Source organism: Pelecanus crispus, chromosome 2 (genome assembly GCF_030463565.1).
Source record: "Pelecanus crispus isolate bPelCri1 chromosome 2, bPelCri1.pri, whole genome shotgun sequence".
Classification (NCBI taxonomy): domain Eukaryota; kingdom Metazoa; phylum Chordata; class Aves; order Pelecaniformes; family Pelecanidae; genus Pelecanus; species Pelecanus crispus.
The window spans coordinates 105928972-105950726 of NC_134644.1; the positions used below are offsets into that span (position 1 = coordinate 105928972).

General features: G+C 37.8%; 1 protein-coding gene across 1 annotated transcript in view; it reads left to right on the forward strand.

Moving 5' to 3' along the window:
• The window catches only part of GABBR2 (gamma-aminobutyric acid type B receptor subunit 2), a 502001-nt gene that overhangs the window by 353540 nt on the left and 126706 nt on the right, over positions 1-21755 (forward strand). Inside the window, exon 13 of the mRNA XM_075705561.1 lies at positions 5939-6061. Coding sequence (XP_075561676.1) covers positions 5939-6061 — 123 coding nt within the window. The remainder of the gene's footprint in view (positions 1-5938; positions 6062-21755) is intronic.

Sequence of the window (21755 nt, forward strand, 5' to 3'; positions counted from 1 at the left end):
TGGTCATATCCAATTGTCCATTATTATCAGTAGTACCACACACTCCATTATCCTGGAAAGCAGCAAAAATCAAGTTCAAAAATCAAGGCTGCAGGGGTCACAGTAGATCTTCACAGAAAACAAATTTATTTTTTAATTTATAAGTAGATATACAAGTCTTCATCAAATTAATCAAAATACCCCTAAGAAAGTAAAATGTCTTAGGCTTAGCCTTTTACTGTGAGTGACTTATTGGTCAAAAAAGCTTGCTACTACAAAATATGCTTTTTAAAATGTTAGCATTCACTCATTAAAACTAATGTAATTGCAGTGTGAAAAGTGTTCCCAATACTAATCATAGAACCTATTATAGGAAATACTTGTAATAGCTGTTGAAAAAAACGTAGTGGAGTTATTGGGAACAAGTGCATAATGTGTTTTCAATAGTCCTTTTTTTCTCATTCCATTACACAATAGAAATTAAGAATGTATTACAGAATAGTCCTCTAAAATATTAATGGCTTTAATAACTCCAAGATAGATATGTCCCTTGGCCCACGTATGGCAAAGTTCACCTATCTACCACTGACTTCTGCATCACCAACCTCATGGCACCATCCCACCTGTGCTGACCCACTAAATGTGGAGGAGCAACCCTGAGGTGTTTCCCAGTTAATCATACTGGGAGAAGTGAAAGGGTAGTTCATGCAATGCAGAGAATATACTGAAGGCAAGTTTAGCAGTAGTTATACAGTCCCTTTTTTCAACCTTATAGATTTTATCATTTTTTCGCACAACCTCTATAACTGTTTCTCTTTCCCCTCCAGTTCAGAGGAAGGACTCCTATCAGCTTGATTTCTGCATGTACCAGGGAAGGGAACATTGGGTTTCAGATTTCTGAGGGCTTCAATAATTGCTGTCAGTGCTATTCATTTAATGGAATAAGGTCTAGGAAGCTTCACAGAGGGATCTTTTAAAGAGGGTTTCTCTCTACAGATTCTGTCTTAGGAGGCTGGAGAAGGGACAACTAAGGAAAAAAAAGGTTACTGAATAGCATTAAGTGTTTATGCAGCTAGTGCCAGAAGGCAAGGGACAGATCTGTCAGCTAGACTAGAAAGGGCTGATCTACATAAAAGAAACCAGAACTGCCTTCTTAAACAGAAAAAAAAAAAATCTAAATTTTCAAGGAAAAAGAAAATATTTATTTATCTCAAAACCTATAAACAGATACAAAAATACTCCCAGCCTTGCTATGCTTCTATGAATTCAATGAATTAAAAAATAAAAACCAACCAACCAACCAAAAAAACCACACCACCAAGATTTAGCCAATAGATCTTCCTTTAAATTTAAAAATATTTTATTCTGACAAAGGGAGGTGAAGTTCCTGTTAACAAAGAAAGTAACTCTGAAAAAAAGGCAGGAGGAAATGAACTATTCACTCCATGCTGGAAAGCTATTCGTGGAACTCAGAGAGTACAAAGCTAGTGTTCCATCCTGAAGAAGAGGTTAAGTCTTCATATATAAGACTCCTTGTTCTTGGTTAAGAACAGAGTTCAGCTTTAAGGTCATATACATTTGCAGACTTGATTTCTAAGAAGGTAAGAAATAGCAAAAAGTTTAACTTAGCCTTAACTACAAAAAGCAAGCCTAATGTTTAATTGCTGTTGCTTGCAAAATTGCCAGGTGATCCCATAAACTGGTTGAGGATAGGGTCCTGCAGGGGACAGTGGATGTGTTTTAGAAAGCAAATGAAAAAATGCCCCACAAAACATCTGTGAAATAATAACCAAATAGACAGTTGAAGTTGGCGTGGCAGGTAGTACAGCCTGTGATAATTCTAGAAAACCCCCAAGAGTTTCATGAGCAGAAACTTCATCCCAGATCTTCAGACAAAATTTATATCTCCTGTGACCAGACTGCAAGGTCCATCGAAGATAAGGACTTTGATCTTGAACTTGTCTTCATGGTCAGAAGTTTTCAGAACAATTTTGATTTGCTCATAGAAGATGTTGCTCAGGACAAAATAGCCTACCTGTTTCTGTTCTGAGTGAATTTGTTTTGAGGACAGAGAGCTTCATATCCAGATATATAGTCCAGACTGGTAGCAGTGGCATTTATAACAGTGGGCAGATCTGCCAGGATGAGACAGATTCACCTATCCAATCACAGATGGTAGAAAATATTACTCACAGATGCTGCTGTATGAGAGCTTGGCTTCAGCAAGGAGTCAGGAGCACTTGGAAAAATGGATTTTATTAGCTACCGTGTGTTTGTCCCAAGGCTGATTTACTGTATGCTAGGAGGAGGATGAAAAAGGGAGAAAATAAGAATCTTCCTCAGAAAGAAGACTCATATATTTGATTGTAAGGAGCCTCAGTTGCTCATGACTTTCCTTTGTCAGACAGAGAAATTGTTGGATTCACAAGATCTGAGTCAAGACTCCTTCAGTGCATCTGGTGTTTCCCAAGGAGTGAATGTACTGAACTTAAGGAGTGCTGGTGGGTGGGAGTGATGGCTGGGGAGAGGGAAAGCTGGGCTTCCTGAGGGTGGACAGGGGGAGATCAGCAAGCCTTTTGGAATTGCTGCTAGTGATATACCAACAGCATTTCTCAGAGTAAATTTATATTAGGATAAACTGCTAGTCACTGGCAGAAGTAAGAAATAATTTAATCTCAACGTCTCATTCGGCAGAAAAGCTGGCGTTTGGTGAAGAGTTCTGCTGCAGAGCTGCATTACTGCAGTGGTTTGGCCAAGGACAGAGCATGGTTGTGATGGGTGTGTGAGGTAGCTTCACCAGCCCTGCTTTCAGCCCACTGACCTTGCATACAGCGTTGGCAGTGCTGTGTTTTACGGAGCTCATTACAGTAGCACAGATAGCTTCCTCAGGTTATCTTATGGGCTTTGTTTTGCTTGCCTTCCTCCTGGCTGTCTGGCAGAAGTAAGGAATAAATAATACCTGCTGCCAGTGACAGCTGCTGTTATGCACCTCTTCCCTTCTGTCCAGAAAAGGGCCATTCACAATGTAACGCAGGAAAAAATGCTCCAAGAGGCAGCCAAGGAAGAGCTCCACTGTTTGCTGGATTTCTGCTTTTATTTGTCCTAATAATTACCTTCCCAAAAAAAGGTTACTAAACTTGCATGCGAACTAAAATATGAATATTGACCTGCAGTAGTGCAAGGTTGGGTACAAATAAAAGGTGCACAAGAGCAAGGAAGGGTGGTTAGCAATGTGATCCTGAATAGGAAGTGTTACTATGAGATTTCTTTTGACCCTGTTAGTAAGTGGATTATCAGTATTACTGCTTTTAATAGTATCCTTTCACTCTTTTGCTTCTGGCACTGCTGTACCAGTTTGATTAATATTGCCAGGTATGTTGGTAAATCTGCATCTAATGCAACCCTACTTTCAATATCAATATATTCCATATAAATTTAGAATACAGTGGGATAGCTGTCTCATATTTTACCTGTCCTAGGTAAAATGTTCACTATTTTCATTAGAAAGGTAGGGCATCATTACTGATGTTTTGGGTGTTTTCTACAAGGAACTTTTATGGTTCAGTAAAGCGGAGGGAAACATTTCTGGCAGATTCTTTTCATATAGCTTTAAGTTTCTCAAATGCATATTTTTAGCTCAAGTTAATTGTCTTCACACCCTCATGTGGTGGGGCAGGGGGAGGGAGGGAAGGACGCATTTCAGAACACTAACTTCTCTGATCCTAAATTGTACCCAAGATAGGTGGGATGACTTGTCCTTTGAGGGCTTCTATCTCTGCCCACTGACTACCAAGAGAGGCTAGACACATAATGGTTAAACAGCCAAGTTCAGTAAAATAAACCTCATCAATTGGAAAGAAAGACCAACCAAAATATGCCAATAAAACAAATTACCTAACCACCTAAGAGGGAGAAAAATAAATTTGGCTTGAGGTGTCTAAATTTTATCTAAATCCAAATTCTCTTTGGACTTGATTCCCAGTGCTCTTCTCTCCTATGTCTCCACTCAAACTAGGAGCAGCACTAGGTATGTTTCACCCAAGTCCTGTCTAGAGGCATTTGAAAAGAGATAAAAAATGCATGGGCATTTTCTACAGAGGGTAACCTCAGTGATTAACAGTCCTTTTTCAGCCTTGACTGTAACTTGGTAATGACTAAAAGGTTAGGCACACTTATGTTTTCCCAAAGAAGATGAGGAACCAAGCTGTGTCTGAGAATCTTTGCTTAATATCTGCTTTACTTTTAGCTTAATGAGGAAACACATTGCAACAGTCTTCCTCCCCCTGCACCTCCCACCTAAACACCTTTTCTTTGCAAAGTTCTCCTTGCCAAAGCATCCAGCAGTGAGACATACCACCATGAAAGCTGCACCTTTCCCCTTCACTCTCCTTCTCAGGCATGCCTGTGCTATCTCTGATGAGATGAACATACTGCTTTAGTACTGCTGCAAACAGGTGGAAAGCATAATTTTCTGGTCCTTTATGATGATGGGAGCTGCATGGATTTGAATAACTGGTCTCAGGAAATGAAAATAATGCATCAAGTCCTTTAAGTCATTCTGATTGCTAGCCTTAGTTCTATACTTAGTTTACTCCAAGTACTTTATAAAATAAACTAGCAGATTAACAGAGTGGTGCACAATATTGCAGAAACATCTCTCAAAATGAAGAATGTATCTCACTAAATAATATGAAAAACAAACTTTCTGTAGTTCCTCTTACATTATTTCAAATTGCATTCATTTTTATCATTTCCTTAAGCTTGATAGGAATTCAATACAAATACAATTATTCTAGGCAGGAGTACCAGCCTTGACTGTATTAAGATTAGCTGACGCTTCTGGCTTTGTAATGCTTTTTCAAAATCCTAACAAGTTTATCAAATTGAACTAAAATAATCACAACTTTATTAAGCTGCTCAGGTTTAATATTTTTGAATATTTCATTTGGATTAAACCAACTGTTTCTGAGAACCAAAACTAGGAAAAAAAATGTGGGTTTTGCCATGTTAAAACAATTTGGCAATATCTTCTGAATATTGGATGAGTGTTCATTAGTAATAGAAGTATATATTAATTTTAAAAACATTAACATAGTCCAAGAGGACTGACATAAAGTTAATGAAGCCTGATATTTGAAATTGTTTACAACTTTGCAACTGAAATAATGTACTTGCAGTGGTTTTTTTCTGTGTTGCTATGTGTATAACAGTAGAAATAATATATAGGGACTGCATGCAGCTATACAAGACTGTAATACATTGTTTGGATTGTTCTTTTTATTAGCAAATCTAGTTTTCTTTTTTTGAACCTAAAATTCATGCAAATTAAAAACATGTTTTAAGTTACATGTGCATAAAAGCCTCTAAGTTTTGTAATATAGAAAAAATACATCATCCCTTTCTGCTCCCTGGCTAACAGAGGCAAGTGTTAAACACACACACACAAACCCTCAAAAATGAACTTATCTTGTAATACCTTGCAAGTGTGTTTTCCACATCCAAGAAGGTTATGAAAAAGTGAACGCTGTAAATCTTAGTGAAAACTAAATTCCTTCTTAACTGCTGCTGCTCTGAGAGATGTAATGAACATTTTTCCACATTTGCATACAGAAACACAATAGTGGCTCTCTAGAATATATTTTTTTTCATTTTCCAGGAATTAACATTAAACCTGGACTTCAATATTAATATTTAAGAGTCCTCCCAGTTTCTTTTTAGAAGTCAGAATGCATTTTAGATACTTCTAATAAACATGAAACAAACTAAAATAATTTTGTGTCTTCTTGCTTTCACCTTTTGATATTTCTGAAACTTGTCCTCATTCATTGTTAAAAAACCTTTTTATTAGCAAACTGTGTTTTTCTCCCTATGTAAGAATAAAGCTGTACAGGGATCTATCTATGGCTCATGGGAAATTGCTCCCTTTTTTTTTTTCTTTTTTTTTTTTTTGTCTCTCCAGATCATTAAAGACCAGAAGCTACTGGTGATAGTTGGAGGGATGCTACTGATTGATCTTTGCATCTTGATTTGCTGGCAGGTTGTGGATCCTTTGAGAAGGACAGTGGAAAAGTATAACATGGAGGTATGTCCTCAAGCCCAAGTAATACTTATGGTTGCATATCAGTATCTACAGCTTTCTGTAAGACCAAGCTAAAGATGCACTAGGTTATACGAAAGCAGGTCAAGCTGTGTATCTGGGGGGAAGAAGGGTTCTGTTTTTCAAAATCAAATAGAAATGAAATAACTGCAACGAAAATAAATTCTATCTGTAGCTGAAGGTGCCATGTTTCTGTCACTTGTGAGAGATTTTAGATGAAAGTGGTGTAAACACAGGAGAGTCCTCTGCTAAGACTCTTTATCAGAGTCGTTGCAATAAATAATAGATTATCAGAACCCATTAGCAGATTTCAGTAAAAGCTTATTCAAGATAAGTGCAGAAGAGGTCACAGCTTAGACTGCATTCTTTGTGGAGATGTTCAGGAATTATGTTACCTAGGGCTATATCTATTTTCAGTAATAGCGTGTGCATACACACATACTGATTGTTCCTATTTTAATGTCATTCTCAGAAAGGTCATGCTAGAGATTTTGATAGGGAGGAAGTAATAGTTTAATGCCCCTTGTACAAATTTTCCAGCATTCTGGTGGGTTTCTAGAAGTAAAGCTTTCTGGACTAACTGACAGCCAGAAACATGGCAGCAACAATGCAGACCTGGGCTGGGGGGGATCTATCTGTATGCAGATTAGCAGTGTTTGAGAGTTTATTACCTCCAACATGGAAACTGATGACATGTGAAAACTAGGTTATATGAGGACAACCTAGAAGTGTTATTCTATTCTCCAATACTTGCCAATCAGTAAGGAAAAGAATGGTAGTTTTCTCTTCTGATGTTAACATTTGCAAGAAAAGATATGATATTTTATTCCATTGTTTTTACTTTGTTCTTACTTTGCAGTGTAGCTCTGGAATTTTATTAGGAGAAGATTTTGCTGTTTAGTTTAATATAATTTGTAGAAGATATCTTAGAATGATGCCTCCTAAACTGCAAGGGATGCCATTCAAGAAATCATTTTAGAGTCTGAAAAGATACCTCTCAGCTATTCCCTAGAGTTTGAACTTTCTGGAAGAGACTCCCCAGTTATTACAGTTGTCAATAAAAAATGGAAAATGTAACTGAAATTTGTCTTGTGGAGACACTTCTACTCTGTGTTTGGAGAGCTTGAAACAATAGCAGCTTGTCAATAGCCTTGTTTACTTCATTTCGTTCCAACTACATTGCAACTGATATTCCAATTATCAGTGTTGTTAACTGTTTCACTGCTCATATAAAACCAAACATAATATGATGACTAGTCACAAAATCCAATTGAAATAATGCTTATTTCAGTGCTGTGGGTGAATGAGTTAAAGGACTTCTACTTTTTTTCCTGATCAGGGGAAGCCATGACTAAAGATCCTGGTATCTGGTCTTAGCAGAATCACTGAAGTAAAATTTCTGTAGCCAGCAGCAGTAACTGTGATGTTATCAAACCATAAATGCCAGATATTTGAAAAATAATGTCTATTGCAGTTTTAAATGATTGCGGTTTCCATCTGAACTTATCAGTGTATATTCTTTGGTCATGTAATTTATACCACTAGAAACTTAGTGTGCTTGTTGCATGTTTGGTGCTATCTAGACCACAGGGCTGCACACCAGTTGCCTGAACTTTGTATCAGAACTGGAATTCCCTGGGAACCATGTAAGCCCATGCAAACACACATTCACTGAATACACACACGAGAATGTGTAATACTTTGAAGACTCAGCATAGAATTGACTTAAACTTGCTGTTAGAGCTCTTTGCTATTACTATAAGTTGTGCAGAATGTTTTTTTAAGCTAATGGATTTGGGAAGGGAAGGAAATGAAAGTATTATGCAAGAAAATTTGGTCATTAAAATACTGTACATATGTTTTTATCTTATATGAGCAGTGAGGTGAACGGCAATTTGCTTTCCTGAAGCAGACCTCTTCAGGTCTCAGAAACTCCTTTGCTTTTTTTTTTAAATTATTTTGGTTTGCTTTTTTAATTTCAGATTTTTTAAATGCATTCTGCAATGGTGAATTCTTTAGTTGAGCTTGCCTGAGCAGGTATTATCTTTTGTGTGTTTGAAAAGTACTTACCACATGGTAAACACTACTGGATGCAAGTTCCTGTTTTATTTCAGGAGTATTGTGTCATGTATATTCCTTGTCCCACTTGCTTCTATGAAATAATTTTAAAGGGATATTTTATCTCAGTTAAAGTTGATCCAAGTGATAGAGACTAAACTAAATGTAGGCTCCAAAGTTATGAACACTATCAGTCATTCTAGCTAATGAACCATTTCAGTGCTCTTTTAACTATGAATACTCATCAGCTTCTTATGTGAAAGTTCTGCATTTGGCCACTGTCGGGTGGTCCTCTGTTAACCGTGTCTTCATAAACACATCAGTCAAAGTAACCAAGACAAGGAGCCTAAAAACTGACAGTGTCCTTTGCTGTTTGGCATTATTCGCAAAACAGTTCATTTAAATACCAACACCAGCAAATTATCAAGCACTTTTTAAAAATCCAGACTCCTTTTCCAGAGTTGTTTGTAAAGTCAAGCTATCCGTGCCTTAAAAGCTGAGGATGGGCAATCTACATCTAAAAATACAAAGGCAAGTGAAAGTGCTTATGGTGAGTCTCCACCCCTGACAGAAGGAAGAAATCAGATGGGATGTTGGGTCTGTCAACTTTCAGACTGGTCTCTGGCATCCTGAGCCTAGATGTCAGGTTTCCTTATGAAAAGCACATCTATGGCTGCCGAAAGAGATCACGGTAAAAGTTTTAACGACTAATCCTAAAACATCCAGATCCTCCAACCATCAGTAGGGCGGTTGTTTGGTATATGACGGTTAGACAACAAAATCATTGGATAAAAGCAAAAAGGTTAAGATAAAGGCAAGGACCACTTTAAAATATCTGTAGCTGTACTCTGAGCTCTGATAGAAGAACTGTAAGGTTCCCCCTATGTACGCTTCATATAGAGTACTGTAGGCCTGATTCTCACATAACACAAAAGCATTTTCTGACACAAAATGCTTCTCAACTTCAAGCAGCAGTATAAAAAACGTTAATTAATCCATAATGTTACTTCTATTCATCTGTTTTGCTTGTTGCATCGGCTGTAATTTTTCTCCTTTTGGTAATGTTTCAGACAGTGAAGAAACCAATTGCTTTTTTTCTCACTAGCTTCTTCTGAGGCTGAACTTGGAATTTGCTTTTTTCATTGTAATTCACTTTTTTCGTCATAATCAAAATGTGCTGTGGACATGATCTGATCTCAACTAGGTTTCTGCCAGACTAAGTTTCTCCCAGTTGGGTGAACTGGAGTGCATCATCTCTCACCATCCCGCCGGCTGGCTTCTTGGTCTGGACAGGCCATGAGGAATTATGGTGCTTCTGTGTATGCAGCTATGGAAGAGCTTTACCCCCAGTGGCAAGGCTCTACCGCCTTTTTCCAGCTGTCTGGATTTTGTCCTGGTTTCTTACGAAGGCCATGTTTATGTGAAAGGGTGCTCTGTGTGTTTTTTTCCTACTGCCTAACAAGCTTTGTTTGCCAGTTTCAGTCAAACCTGACAGAGCAAGATAGAGCTTTTAAGAACATAGCACTGCTACAGATTTGATGGAAACAGCCAGCTGTGTGGAGGAGAGGTTCTGGTAGTGTCTCCCCTAAGAGGAGGGGGAAGTGAGTTTACCTCTTTTGTCTAAAGACAAACATTATAAATGACCTGCTACAAGGGAGCTTCACACTTAATTAAACACAGAGAATCCAGCCACAAGACAAAAACACATAGGAAACCAGCTTGCTCTAATTTCAGTTGCTCCCTGATACACCTGTGTTGGAGTGAAACCACAGTTTGAAATAGCAAAATCCTTTACAAAGTGGAATCTGTTCTCCCTGTGCAACATCCATATCATAATTCAATTAGGTACTTACTACAGTTCAGTAAGTCTGCGTGTAGACATAGTCACACTCACCTCTCACTCATAATACAATGGTGTAGTAATTCTTTTACTCTAGAGTTTAGCTTGAAAGCCTCTGACTGGCATGTCTTCTCCCAACACAAATATCTGTGACACAGATTGAATCACTGGCCTTGGAAGGTAACCAAAAAAAGGTCTTGCATTAGTGTTAGACTCAAGAAAAGTAATACTTTGCATACTGGATGCCAATATTTCTTGTAGCATTTTAAAACCTGTTTATCCAGGGCACCAGCCTTGCATTCCTTGATGTCTTAGTACCAGTTATGTAGTTACCTCTATGACACTTCCTCTTATGCAACCATATGATAACATTATCAATATTTGAAAATAGGCTTCATTCTGGTATCTGGAATACCAGAATTCAAGGTTTCACAATGAATTGTCCTGGGGTGGTAATATACATGAAATGGAGAAAAAAAACAGAACAAAGTGCCTTTTTAGAAGATACAGAAGAGAAAAACAGATCAATGAGACACATCCTATTTGCACTTCTAGCACTGACATAGAAATAAAATGTGGAAACTAAGAATGCCCAACTTTATATGAGGACATCGCTATAACAAAAATATCAACATTTTTCTGCAGGAAAGATTGAGTAGGCCATGCCAGTGGCATAGTAGTGCAGACTGTTAAAGAAAACTGGGAGTAAATTCAGATTATCAAATTAATCCTTTCAGTGAGTGAGGCAGAATTCCTATGCATTTCAAATGTATAACTACGCTATTGGACACATATTACTGATCAACAAGCCAGAAGGTCATCTTTGACTGGTACGTTGAGGCAGTCATACACATCGCAAGAGCAAAACATGGCTATGTAAACTGGAGAAATGTGCTGCTCAGATTAACTCATTTAGGAGCAGTGACTGCTTCATAATTCAATAGATTAGAGAACCCACAAAGAGAGAATTAACCCTTGATTTCATTCTGAATAGCATACAGAATCTGTTCCAAAGCACTGATATTTGAAGAACTTTTCTGTAGCTGCAAATAAAATATTCTTAGCTCTGATAGCTCTGAAGAAGTAACAACAAAAAAAAAAAACCCAAAAAACCCCAGTAGAACGCTACTCAACTTCAGAAAGGGAAACAACATAAAACTGAGAAAGCTTCTTAAAGAGACACTAAAGAAGACACTGTAGAGAGTTAAATCTTTGCAGGTGGCCTAGAGAGTATTAAGAATATCACACTGGAGGCACAGAGTAAATGCATGCCACACATCAAGTAAGACTTGAAAAAGAAGAAACTCAGCATGACAAAACAGCAGGAAGACATCCTTCAAAAAACAGAAGTGGTATCCAAATGAGGAAAACAGAAAAGATCATAAAGTCTGGTAAGTTAAATGTAGAACACAATAAAGCAGGCTAAAAAAAATCTTGCAAAAGGCAAAAAAAAAAAAAAAAGAACAATAAATCTTTCTCTAAATATTGGTATCAGGAAGTTTGCCAGGGAATCTTTGGGGACAACATTTGATCAGAATATAAGAGCATTACTTGCAGAAAACAAGGCCGTGTAGAGTGATTAAATGATTGCTTTGCTGCTTTATTCAGCAAAATTCTTTGTGGAAGAGCTTCTGGAGATAGCTATGCTAGAACCCTTCTGATGAACTCACTGAGGAGTGCTAGGAGTTGCTGGTAGGAATAGAGAAAGTGATCAGAAATAAATCACTGGAAAAAGATTATATTCTCCCAGGCTTTCTAAAGCAATTCAAAGGAGTAACAGTCAAACTACTGACAGCAGTGTGTAATCATTAGCTCAGAACTGCTTTGATATCTGAGCAAAATTTGCAAAAGTATTCCCTTGTTTTCAAGACAGAGTGGAAACCTCAAACTTGTAAGTTAACGTCTGTAGCAGGCCAACTTATAAATATTATAATCAGGACTGGAATTAGAAATAAATATGCTACATTGAGGAAGAGTTGACATGGCACTTGTAAAGGAACAAATCATTCAAAAACTCAGTGAAGTCCTTTGAAGAAGCCAGCAGGCATGTGAACAGAAGTGACACAGCTTGCTAGGTCTCCAAAAAGGACTCAACAATTTCTTCATCAAAGGCTCTCATGGAAATTAAATAGCCCAGGAATAAGAGAGAAACCCTCAAAAGGATATAAAACTCTTTAGAAAAAAGAAACAGAATTAAGGAATAACTAAAAGTTCATTTTCCAGGAAGGAGAGATGTAGCCTGTAGAGTCCTTTAGGACAAGCCCCAGTCTCTGTGCTGGGACTTGTGTTGTTCAGTGGAAGAGGAAGTGAATGATGAGATGACAAAATTTTAGTGGTTATAGTAAGTAATTCTGGATAGTAAAAATGAGGGCTGATTATGAAGAATTCTGGAGGGGCATTGCAAGGCTCAACGTAAAGTGAATTGGTCTTTCCTGATTGCAGCTGCAGCAGCAAACCTAAAGGTTATTATCTCATTGGCTATGCAAAGTCTTACTGATATAGTGGCATATAGGATTTTAGATTTTGATTTTAAGTTCAGATAGAGCAAACCCATAAATAGACTAGGTAAATTCAGCACGTCTTCCATCTCTCTGAATAAAATAATAAGCCTGATTTAAAACAACTAAAACTGCCTAAGTTTTTCATTCAACTAACTAACCCAGAACAAAATCACAATGTTGACACAACTTGACATAACGCTGAGGGTGCCCAAACATGTTGTGTATATTCTCAGTAGATGGATGCAAGTGCAACAAGACTGGAGGAATAAATGTTGTTCTTGAGTATCTGATTGTCTTTGCTGTGAGACTGCTCCTAGTGTAGTACCTGAAGAATATGACAGAGGTATTATTTGGACTATAGGTGAATTCAACTAAATACACGATTCTAGAAGTTATTCAAGGTAGTAACGCCAGGCCACTGATCAGTGAGAGTTATGTGGACATAACCGAGATGTGATCTAAAGAAAACTCAGGAAGGAGTTCATATATTAGGTATGAAAGGAAAGGAAGGGTAAAAGCATGTCCAAGGTGAGCATGATTCTATACCCTAATAGACCACTTAAATAAGAGCAGAGGCCACCAAATATAAAACTTTTCTTCTTGACAGGGTTTCGTATTGTGAAATTGATTTTTCTATGCTCTTTTAAACAGAAGATATGTGAATTTGGGATTCAACTGCACAGATGTAAATTGAGTATCATTTTCATACAAAATTTTACATAAGTCCTAGATTAGTTGCCTGCATGCTTTTCCAGGGTTCTTTCATATTCTTTAATATTTTTTTTAAATTTTTTTTTGAAAATTTTATGATTTCTTTTTCTTTGATACTCGTCTTCAGTCATGACACTGTTGCTGTAAGAGCTGGAAAATACTCTGGGCCAAAATTGTATACAGAGGAGGGGTATGTGTGTGTTTGTATACATATGAGAAAAATGTGGGCGTAACATAGGTCTGGAATTGGGAAGGATGTCTGGTTCAAATTCACATGCTCATGCAGAGTCTTTGCTGTTTTGAAACAATCAGATCATGTTCTTTTCTCTTTCTGCATATGTATATATGCATAAATAGATGTTTTTAGGGGGTGTTGTTTACATTGTGTTGTTGGGCTATTCAGTCAGCTAACAGCTGGATTAGAGAGAACTTTGTCAAACGTACATTATGAAATTAAGAATATAATTGGCTGAAGTAGTTTCTGGGGGTGTTCAGCCTAATGCAGGTCAGAGCTTGTTAGTCAATTTGTTCTCTAAATATCATTACACCCATCTGTTTCCCCTACTATTTTTTAAATAAATTTAATCTCTTTCCTTCCAATTTGAAATATTACAGACTGCAGGAGCCAAATGTCTCCTGAAATCTGTAGCCTGCTTTCAAACCCTGCCATTGTAGCTCACAGCAGGCGGCCCGCCAGCAGTAGCTGAAACTGAGAACTCTTACTTGCATCTGCTGGGGCCCACCGGTGGCTGGCAGCCATTCCAGAGAGGAGGAAAACGAATGGCCATGAGAGTCAGCTGTAAACCTTCCGCTGGCCCAGAGGATCTAGAGCAGATCCAAAGAAAGAGTAAATATTAAAGAGCAAAAGCTGGTTTACTTCTCTTTCTCATTCGACATCGGTTTCCAAGGAAACGGAACAAAACGTGAGAACTGGGAGCCAGCAGCTGAGATTGACTCAGCTGGTGGCTAGTCCTGCTTCTGTTCCCATGGAAACAAGTATCAAATTGGCAAAAATAAAGAAATAGGGCAGGGTCAGTTCCAAAATGGCAGGATGAATGGCTGCCGCTTCAGCTACTTAGTAAGATGAGGCTTACTGGTATTTATTCCTCTTCAGTAAGCAATTCCAATTTTAGTTCTGGCTCCATTATTCACTTCCCAATAAACGCTACTTCCCAACTTCAGGAACGTAGGAACCACTGTCATCAACAAGACTTGTAATTCATCTTGTTCAGTGGCTTGTTTACAACAATGGCTGGCACAAATACTTTCAGAGGTGGATGCTAGAAACATGTAGTGCACATCTGAGAGGTCATCTGTCACGCTTAAATCTTCAGCCATGGTTCATAATGAGCAGTGACTTCAAATGTATGTTGTGTATATCTCATAACTGGTTTATATGCTCACTATTTGATTACTTTTTTTTATTCCCATAAATGTCAGTTGGTTTTGACTCTTGCTAACTTTTCACAGTTCAGTGTAATTGCTAATTAGGCACTGTGTGAAGAACTTCCTTTTTCAGTTTTGGAAATGTTGCTTTTCAGACCCATTGAACATACGTTATTTTTCTTTTGGGGAAGAAAAAGATTTGAATCTTCCACATCTACTTTTGCAGTACCATTCATTACTGTACACCTATGTGTTTACTGTACAACCTTGTTTTCCTCTCCTCTCTTCAGTAGACAGTCCTGATCTTACTAAGCTCTTTTTCCTATGATACAGATAATATTGCATATTTTAGAAGATCTGTGTAATAGCTTTGTCCATTTTTCATCCTGTTCCTTACGTTTAGTGTATTCTTTTTTATTGCTGTACATCATTAAACAAAATTTCAGACTTTACTATCAAAGTGATTCCCAGATCACTTCCATGCACTAATTAAGACCCCAAGAAAATATATGAGTAGTTCTGCTGATTTTAGGTGAAAATGGCTTTACAGTTACTGAAATCGAATTCCATTTGTCATTATATGGCTAACTCAGTAACTCTCCTCACAAACCTTTAGACTCAACCTCAACATTTTTGTCTGCATAATTTCCTGCTTGTGCTGTTGAGCAACACTGATTTTAGTATGGAATTATGGTTCTTAGAGTGGAAGTATTACTCTGGAATATGGAAGCATGATACTGGGCGGGGGGGTTAATGCATAATTATTGTTACTTGTGCTGCTGTTATGTAGTCCCACTTCTGTCATGTTGCTGCTGCTTTGCGAACACTTTGCTGTAGCTCCTCTGGTTCTGGGGACTCAGCTACCAGAGGTACCCAACAGGACCCATCCTTTCCACTGCACTTGGCAATCAAGACTGTTGTTCTCCCTTTTGGGATTTCAAGGTATAATCCCCAGTCCTAAGAGAAATAGACTATTGGAGGAAAGGAAATCAGATGGCAGATATTTAACATCAGTAAAGTCATTACATATGTGTGGATTAAAAGCAGCCATTTACTGCTTTTGGTAACAACTACTGAGGTTGCTGTGTATAGCGCGAGACTACCAGTAAAAGATTCACAACCTAATCACCATTAAAAGCAACAGACATATCATCTATCAGTGATACCTGGCTGGTTCACACAGAAGGCACTGTGACAATTTTGTTCATTCACTGAGGAGGCTCAGTATATGATAGAGCCAGTGGCACTTCTTCACTTTAAACTTCAAATACAAAACATACATTCATTCAGATTTATTCCTCTGAAGGCTGAAGCCAGAGTCAAAGTTAACATTGATTTTATGCTCCCTTATAAGGCTGCAAACAGCTACAGAGTTGGTATAGGACAACACTGATGCTTTTTGGCAGTCAGGAACTGACTACCAAATAGCAATATACCTGGCTTTAGGATATTTCAGCATCTGTTCAGCAAAGCCACACCTGCAAGGGCTTAGAGGCTCATCTCCTCACAAGCTTTCCTTGTTCTTTCAGAGATAAATCTCTGAGGGATCTCTGGACACATTTTTAGTTGAACTGCATATTAAGTGTCAAGATTTAGAGGCATTATAATCCAGACAGGAACGTTTTGCACTCTTTTGTCGTTGATTTGAGTTGTTCTTAGTATCAGAAGCAAGAAAGACAAGAAAACTCTCCCTCCATCAAATGCCAAACCCCGATTAAGAAAACCTTCCAGGAAACAGGCTCCAGGAACTGATTAATCTTCCTCATTGCATTCTGTCCTGGGCATTCAGTGTTCAGCCCTTTCTAGCCCTGTAACATCTCTCATTTTCTGGAAGCAAACACCACTGTACAGAGAAAGACAGACTTTAATGCTTACGTCAGGAAACAGATGCTGATACAGATGAAATGAAGCATAATGAATTATTCCAAGAATATGCTGAGGCTGCAATAGAGACCAATAAAATCCTTCTATCAGATTTTTCTGAAGATAGTGAATTCTGCATTAAAATAGCTATTTAGGATGACAAATTGTCCAATGTAATTAATGCTTCTTTTGGGGAAGAATATTCCCTTGTTCCTTCAAATGTTTAATAGGCTGATACTGAAAAGACACACCCTGGGTATCCTGCTACTCCTTTAAAACCATACTTTTAGCCATGAGCAATCTTACGGAGAAGGCAAACCTCGGCTTATATAGTAAGTGATTATAGTCAGCATTGTTTGCCTGGAATGTCCTGAGTTCTGGCCGAAATATTGTATGGAAACACATTAATGGCAGCGACAGATTAGTCCTGCTGTCAATGGGAAGAGGCAAGCCATCTAGTCACCTGCCACTAGATCTTTATGCAGTGCTTGACCATGAAGTAATGCTCTCTGATCTAAAACAGGCACCTTGGCTTTGCATTAAAACCACTTCAGTGCTTCTCAAACTTAATAGGTACTGAAATACTTTCACCTTAGAGGCAAAGTGCCACATGTAGCACTTCTGTTTCTAGCATACACAGGAAGGCACTCATTGAACTGGCTGTGCAGCATGGGCACACACACAGGCAATAGCAGATGGCAGAGTGGTGGAAGCTTAACCCGTGTAAAACAGACTTTATGCTGGTGGGGAAAGGGCCTGAAGAAAAACTTCCATGCACAAAGACATTATGTCTATGCACCACAGGTCATTTCACTTCTGTATTTAGTGCTCCTGGATTCCTCACTGTTGCTAAGCACTCTTACAGAGCAGCATCCATAAGTGATACTATACCATATTTGTACCCAAACCTTGAAGACCCTGTCCCACCCTGGCAAAGTGATGAAGTCTTAGTTATTTATACCTTATCATCTGCAAACCACCAATACAATATATTCATACATGGAAATATAGATATTTTGAAAACTATTAAAAAAACCCAGTAGTACCAGCACAGGATATTTACTGCAAGTGCCTTAAGCCTTTCTCTGCTTGCGTTTCCCATACAGTAGTAAATCAAGACCTTTGGGTGCCTATATTTTTTGTATGTAAAGATTGCTTTGCTTCAGAAGGTAAAGTTGTTTCTTCTCTGATAAGCATGCTCTAAAAATTCAAATTTATATTTCATATGTAAGTGAGAAAAAGCTTTTTTGGGATCTGCCAAACACTAGAATGAACTTTTCTACAAAAATTGCAGATTATCACAAATCCCTTCACTCCTACAAAAGCAAGGTTTGTTTCTGAATTAGCTCTCTTAGCATAAATATCCAGCAGAATGTGTTTATGTATATGTATTTTTATTTTAAAACATCCTGCTCTATATTCTTCTCTCCCTGGTGAAAAGAGAAGAAACATAATAGCTGTTAACCACAGTGTTAATGGGACCAATATGCATTAGCAATGCTATAGTGACACATATGTTCTTAAAAGCTATAAAACTGGGTTTTTTTTTCTCTATAATGGCCTGAATCATCCTAAAGTCTACTTTCCAAACTGTCTTTGTTCTTATACCTCCAGCAGCTGCATCTGTGCTCTGGGAAGTGCATGCCTTCCTCCCATGCTTCTCCACCCTCCTGTAATGCTTCCTCCTGCCCGTATCCATGAGCACTCATGCTTACCAAATCTTACCTCGTGCTCACTACCATAATCTGCAGATCTTTGCTAAAGCTGACTGTGTGAAAGGACAGCAAACTTGCAGTCAGCACAGTTTTAGATCAGTACCTACATGTGAGCAGCTGTTAAAGGCTGGCAATGACCTGACTGCAGGTGGCCATGATTTAGATTTCACCAGGCTGGTGCTGATATGCTTGTGGACAGGCAACTCAAGGCTTTCTAGTAAGACCTAATTTAATGGTTTGGGGTAAGAAGAAAATATAAATGTTTATTAACTTAATTATGTGGAAGTGGTGGAGTGAGTTCCTAGTGGATGAGGGTGGGATGGGGACTAAGGTGAAGGTCTTGCAGAATTTAGGAAGGTGGTAGTGGCCAAAGGCAACTGAAAAGAGTCAGGGAGATTTGGAGGGGACAGGGGAGAGCTGAGCTTGCTGCTGTCACTGATTGTGTGCCCAAGAGATGTGGAAACAGTGCTTCATAAAGGGAGAGACCCACTCCCTATAGCTGTAGCTGCCTAGCAGTCCTCCTTCTCCTTTTTTTTTTTTTGGCAGTAGTCTATGTGGCATGCATTGTCTCCTCTTTGTGTAATGTAAGTATGCAGCAAGAGTACTGCACCTCACAGGAGTTGTTCTGTGACCTGTAGTAGCTGCCTATCTGTCCTACCCTACTGCTTATGAAGTCGGTGTTTAAGTCCATCCCAGTGTGAGAACAGCCATCTCACAGCTTGCACAAGTGCTCCTATGTATTCCTAGACACCGTTCTCATACCATGTCCCTTACGGCCTTTAAAATGTAGGAGCAGCAGTTACTGCCCTTCAGCCCTCTGGCTTAAAAGCAATTTGCATGAAAAGTCTATAAATTTTTGTCAGTTTTTGTGAAACTACATCTTTTGTTAGCTTATTTTTGACAATTAAACAGCAATATTATCCCTGGGCATGATTATATAATGCATACTTAATGTACCATTTTATTTCAAATCTTCTGAATCTTGGTGGATTAATTAATTTTTGTTACCTGAAAAGAAAGATCTGGTATAGGAATTTTGTCAACATTCTCTTCACCAGAAAATGCTGAGTCTTCATTCTTCTGTCATCTTTACTTCTCACCTTAACTCCAGCAATGTCATGGATCCAATTTTTTTATTTTCACATACATTTAAAGAAACACAGTATTGTATTTTAGCTACTTGCTCTTGAAAATCTGTATTAGCCATGTAATTTTTCTTCTTTAACATATATCTTTTTTTGTATTAACTTCCTTATTACATTATAAGGGGCCCCGGTTATCTCAAACAACATTTCAGCTTTAAGTGTTCTGGTGTACTGATTTCTTTAGTATTGCTGTTTTATTCCATAATTTCCATTCACTCTGAGTTATTTTTATTGCTTTCTAATGCAACATCTTTGACTCAGGTAAGAATTTTAGAGATTGGAGAATCTTTCTAAAGCAATTCATAGTTCTTTTATTACTATTACTTTATTACTATTATCAGGTTAGGGTTTACAAGGCTAGAATCCTCATTCTATGGAAATACCCTTCTTACACTTTAAAATTGTTATGCCTGCCTTTGCATAATTTCTCATTAATAAATAAATTATTGTGTAATTCTTGCACTATAGAAGAATCTCTTCTGATGTGTGCTACAAAATTAGATACTCCAAAAGGCACACATTTGTGAAAACTGCTTCTCTAAATATTTAATTTCAGTATGTTGCATATAGATGTATATATACATGTATGAATGAGTGTGCATGTTTATATACGCATATATTTAATATCTTGACTGTTGATGTTTCAGTTCTGGTATCTGGTCAGGGAAAACTCAAATGGCCACATGTCCAATCAAAGAAGTTCTTTTTTTTTTAACTTCTAAAACTTGATGTACATGTATTTTTCCAAGAGGCACAGAGAAAGAGCAGAGAGTCTCTTTTGCTTTCTGGCAGTCCTGAATGTGAATTTCAAGAATCCCTTATGGGATGGTGTAGGACCCAAACATAACTGAAACAACCCATGGTTCTGACTGTGATAGGTGAAAAGCTGGATATCGCCCTGTTAGATATTTCTGTGTGCTGGTTACTTCTGTGCAGAAAAGGGATTTTTATCTAACAGCTTTGATTAAACCCCTCTCATTTTGTGGGACTGTTGCAAATAAAAGTGGAACAGAACACCTACATCATAAATTTATAGAGCTAATGATAGAAAGTAATTTACTATGGAATTTTCTATTTGCAATAATACCATTGAGCTAGCATGTAATTTTGTGCCGTAGATGAAAGCAAAATGAAAATTTCTTACTGCCAGTGTGGAGGTGTTCTTCAGCTTTGTTATATAGGTTGAAGGCACATATCTTTAATGTTTTCATTGGGGTCTGATCTTACAATAATGCTGTGAGCAAGGTTTTAAAGCAAAGGTTTTTTTCATATTCTTTATTTGCATATACTAATATAGAAGAAAGAACAGCCAGTTAAAGCACTGTGGAGACACATTCAGGATGGAAATGTATGTGTGATGGTAGATCATCAAACAACATTATAAGATATGGCATTACAAAGGAATTAGGTTGGAGCAAGATAGTAAAGACCACTGGGGGGGAAGGAGTGTGATAATTCGGATATTTTTTCCTATTTTGCCAGTGTTTGAGATTTTTTAAAATAAATTCATAAAATTGTAATTAATCTGAAATGACAGTCATATCAGAAACAATCAAAATAATTATTTAAGCTGTTACAATGATGAACTTCCATAAGTCATTTCCACAAGTCACTATGACATTCATTTCATAAATTTAAATCCCAAGCAAGCTTTCTCTTTTCAGTGAAAATTAAATGATAGGTGAAACTGAATGTAAATAAATGCCAGGTGATGGTAAGGTCTTGATACAATAGCACATAGTTATAGGAAAACGTCATCCTGATGCTCAGTTGGAGTCAAAAAGGCAAACCAAGTGTAAGGAATTATAAGAAAAGAAGTAGGGAACAAAACTTAAAGCAGTATTATGCCAGTATATAAATCCAAAGTGGAGTTATACCTACACTGTGTGCAGTTCCAGCACACTTCCCTACCTTCAGGAGATAGAAAAGGTACAGACAGAGCTACATAGAGGATTGACAAAAACTGTGGAATAGCTTCCATCCAAGGAACAGGCTGGGATCAGTTCTGTCTGGAAGAGAGATGGATGACACAGAGAAGTATAAAAACTTCAGTGGCGTAGAAAATGTAAATAGAAATGATCACCCATTGTCTATTCCAATACAAGAGCTAAGGAGCATGAAGTGGAACTGGTAGGTTCAAAAAACATACAACCCATAGTACAGATGAAGAACTCTTTGCTGCAGTGTGCTGTCCATCCTAAAAGCTTACATGGGATTAATGTAGCAACTGGGCACACTCACGGAAGAAGAATCTGTCAAGAGATACTAAAGATGTGAACTCACTCTCAAGGAATCTTTGAGTGGCAGAGAGTTAGAATATTCTAGAGAATTGCATCTATATGCTTGGCCTGTTTTCAGATTCTTCCCTAGGCATCCATTAAAGGGATGGTATGGTAGGACTTGAGACACATATCAGGCTAGATAGACCTTTGTGAGCAAGTACAATTGTTGTTATATGCA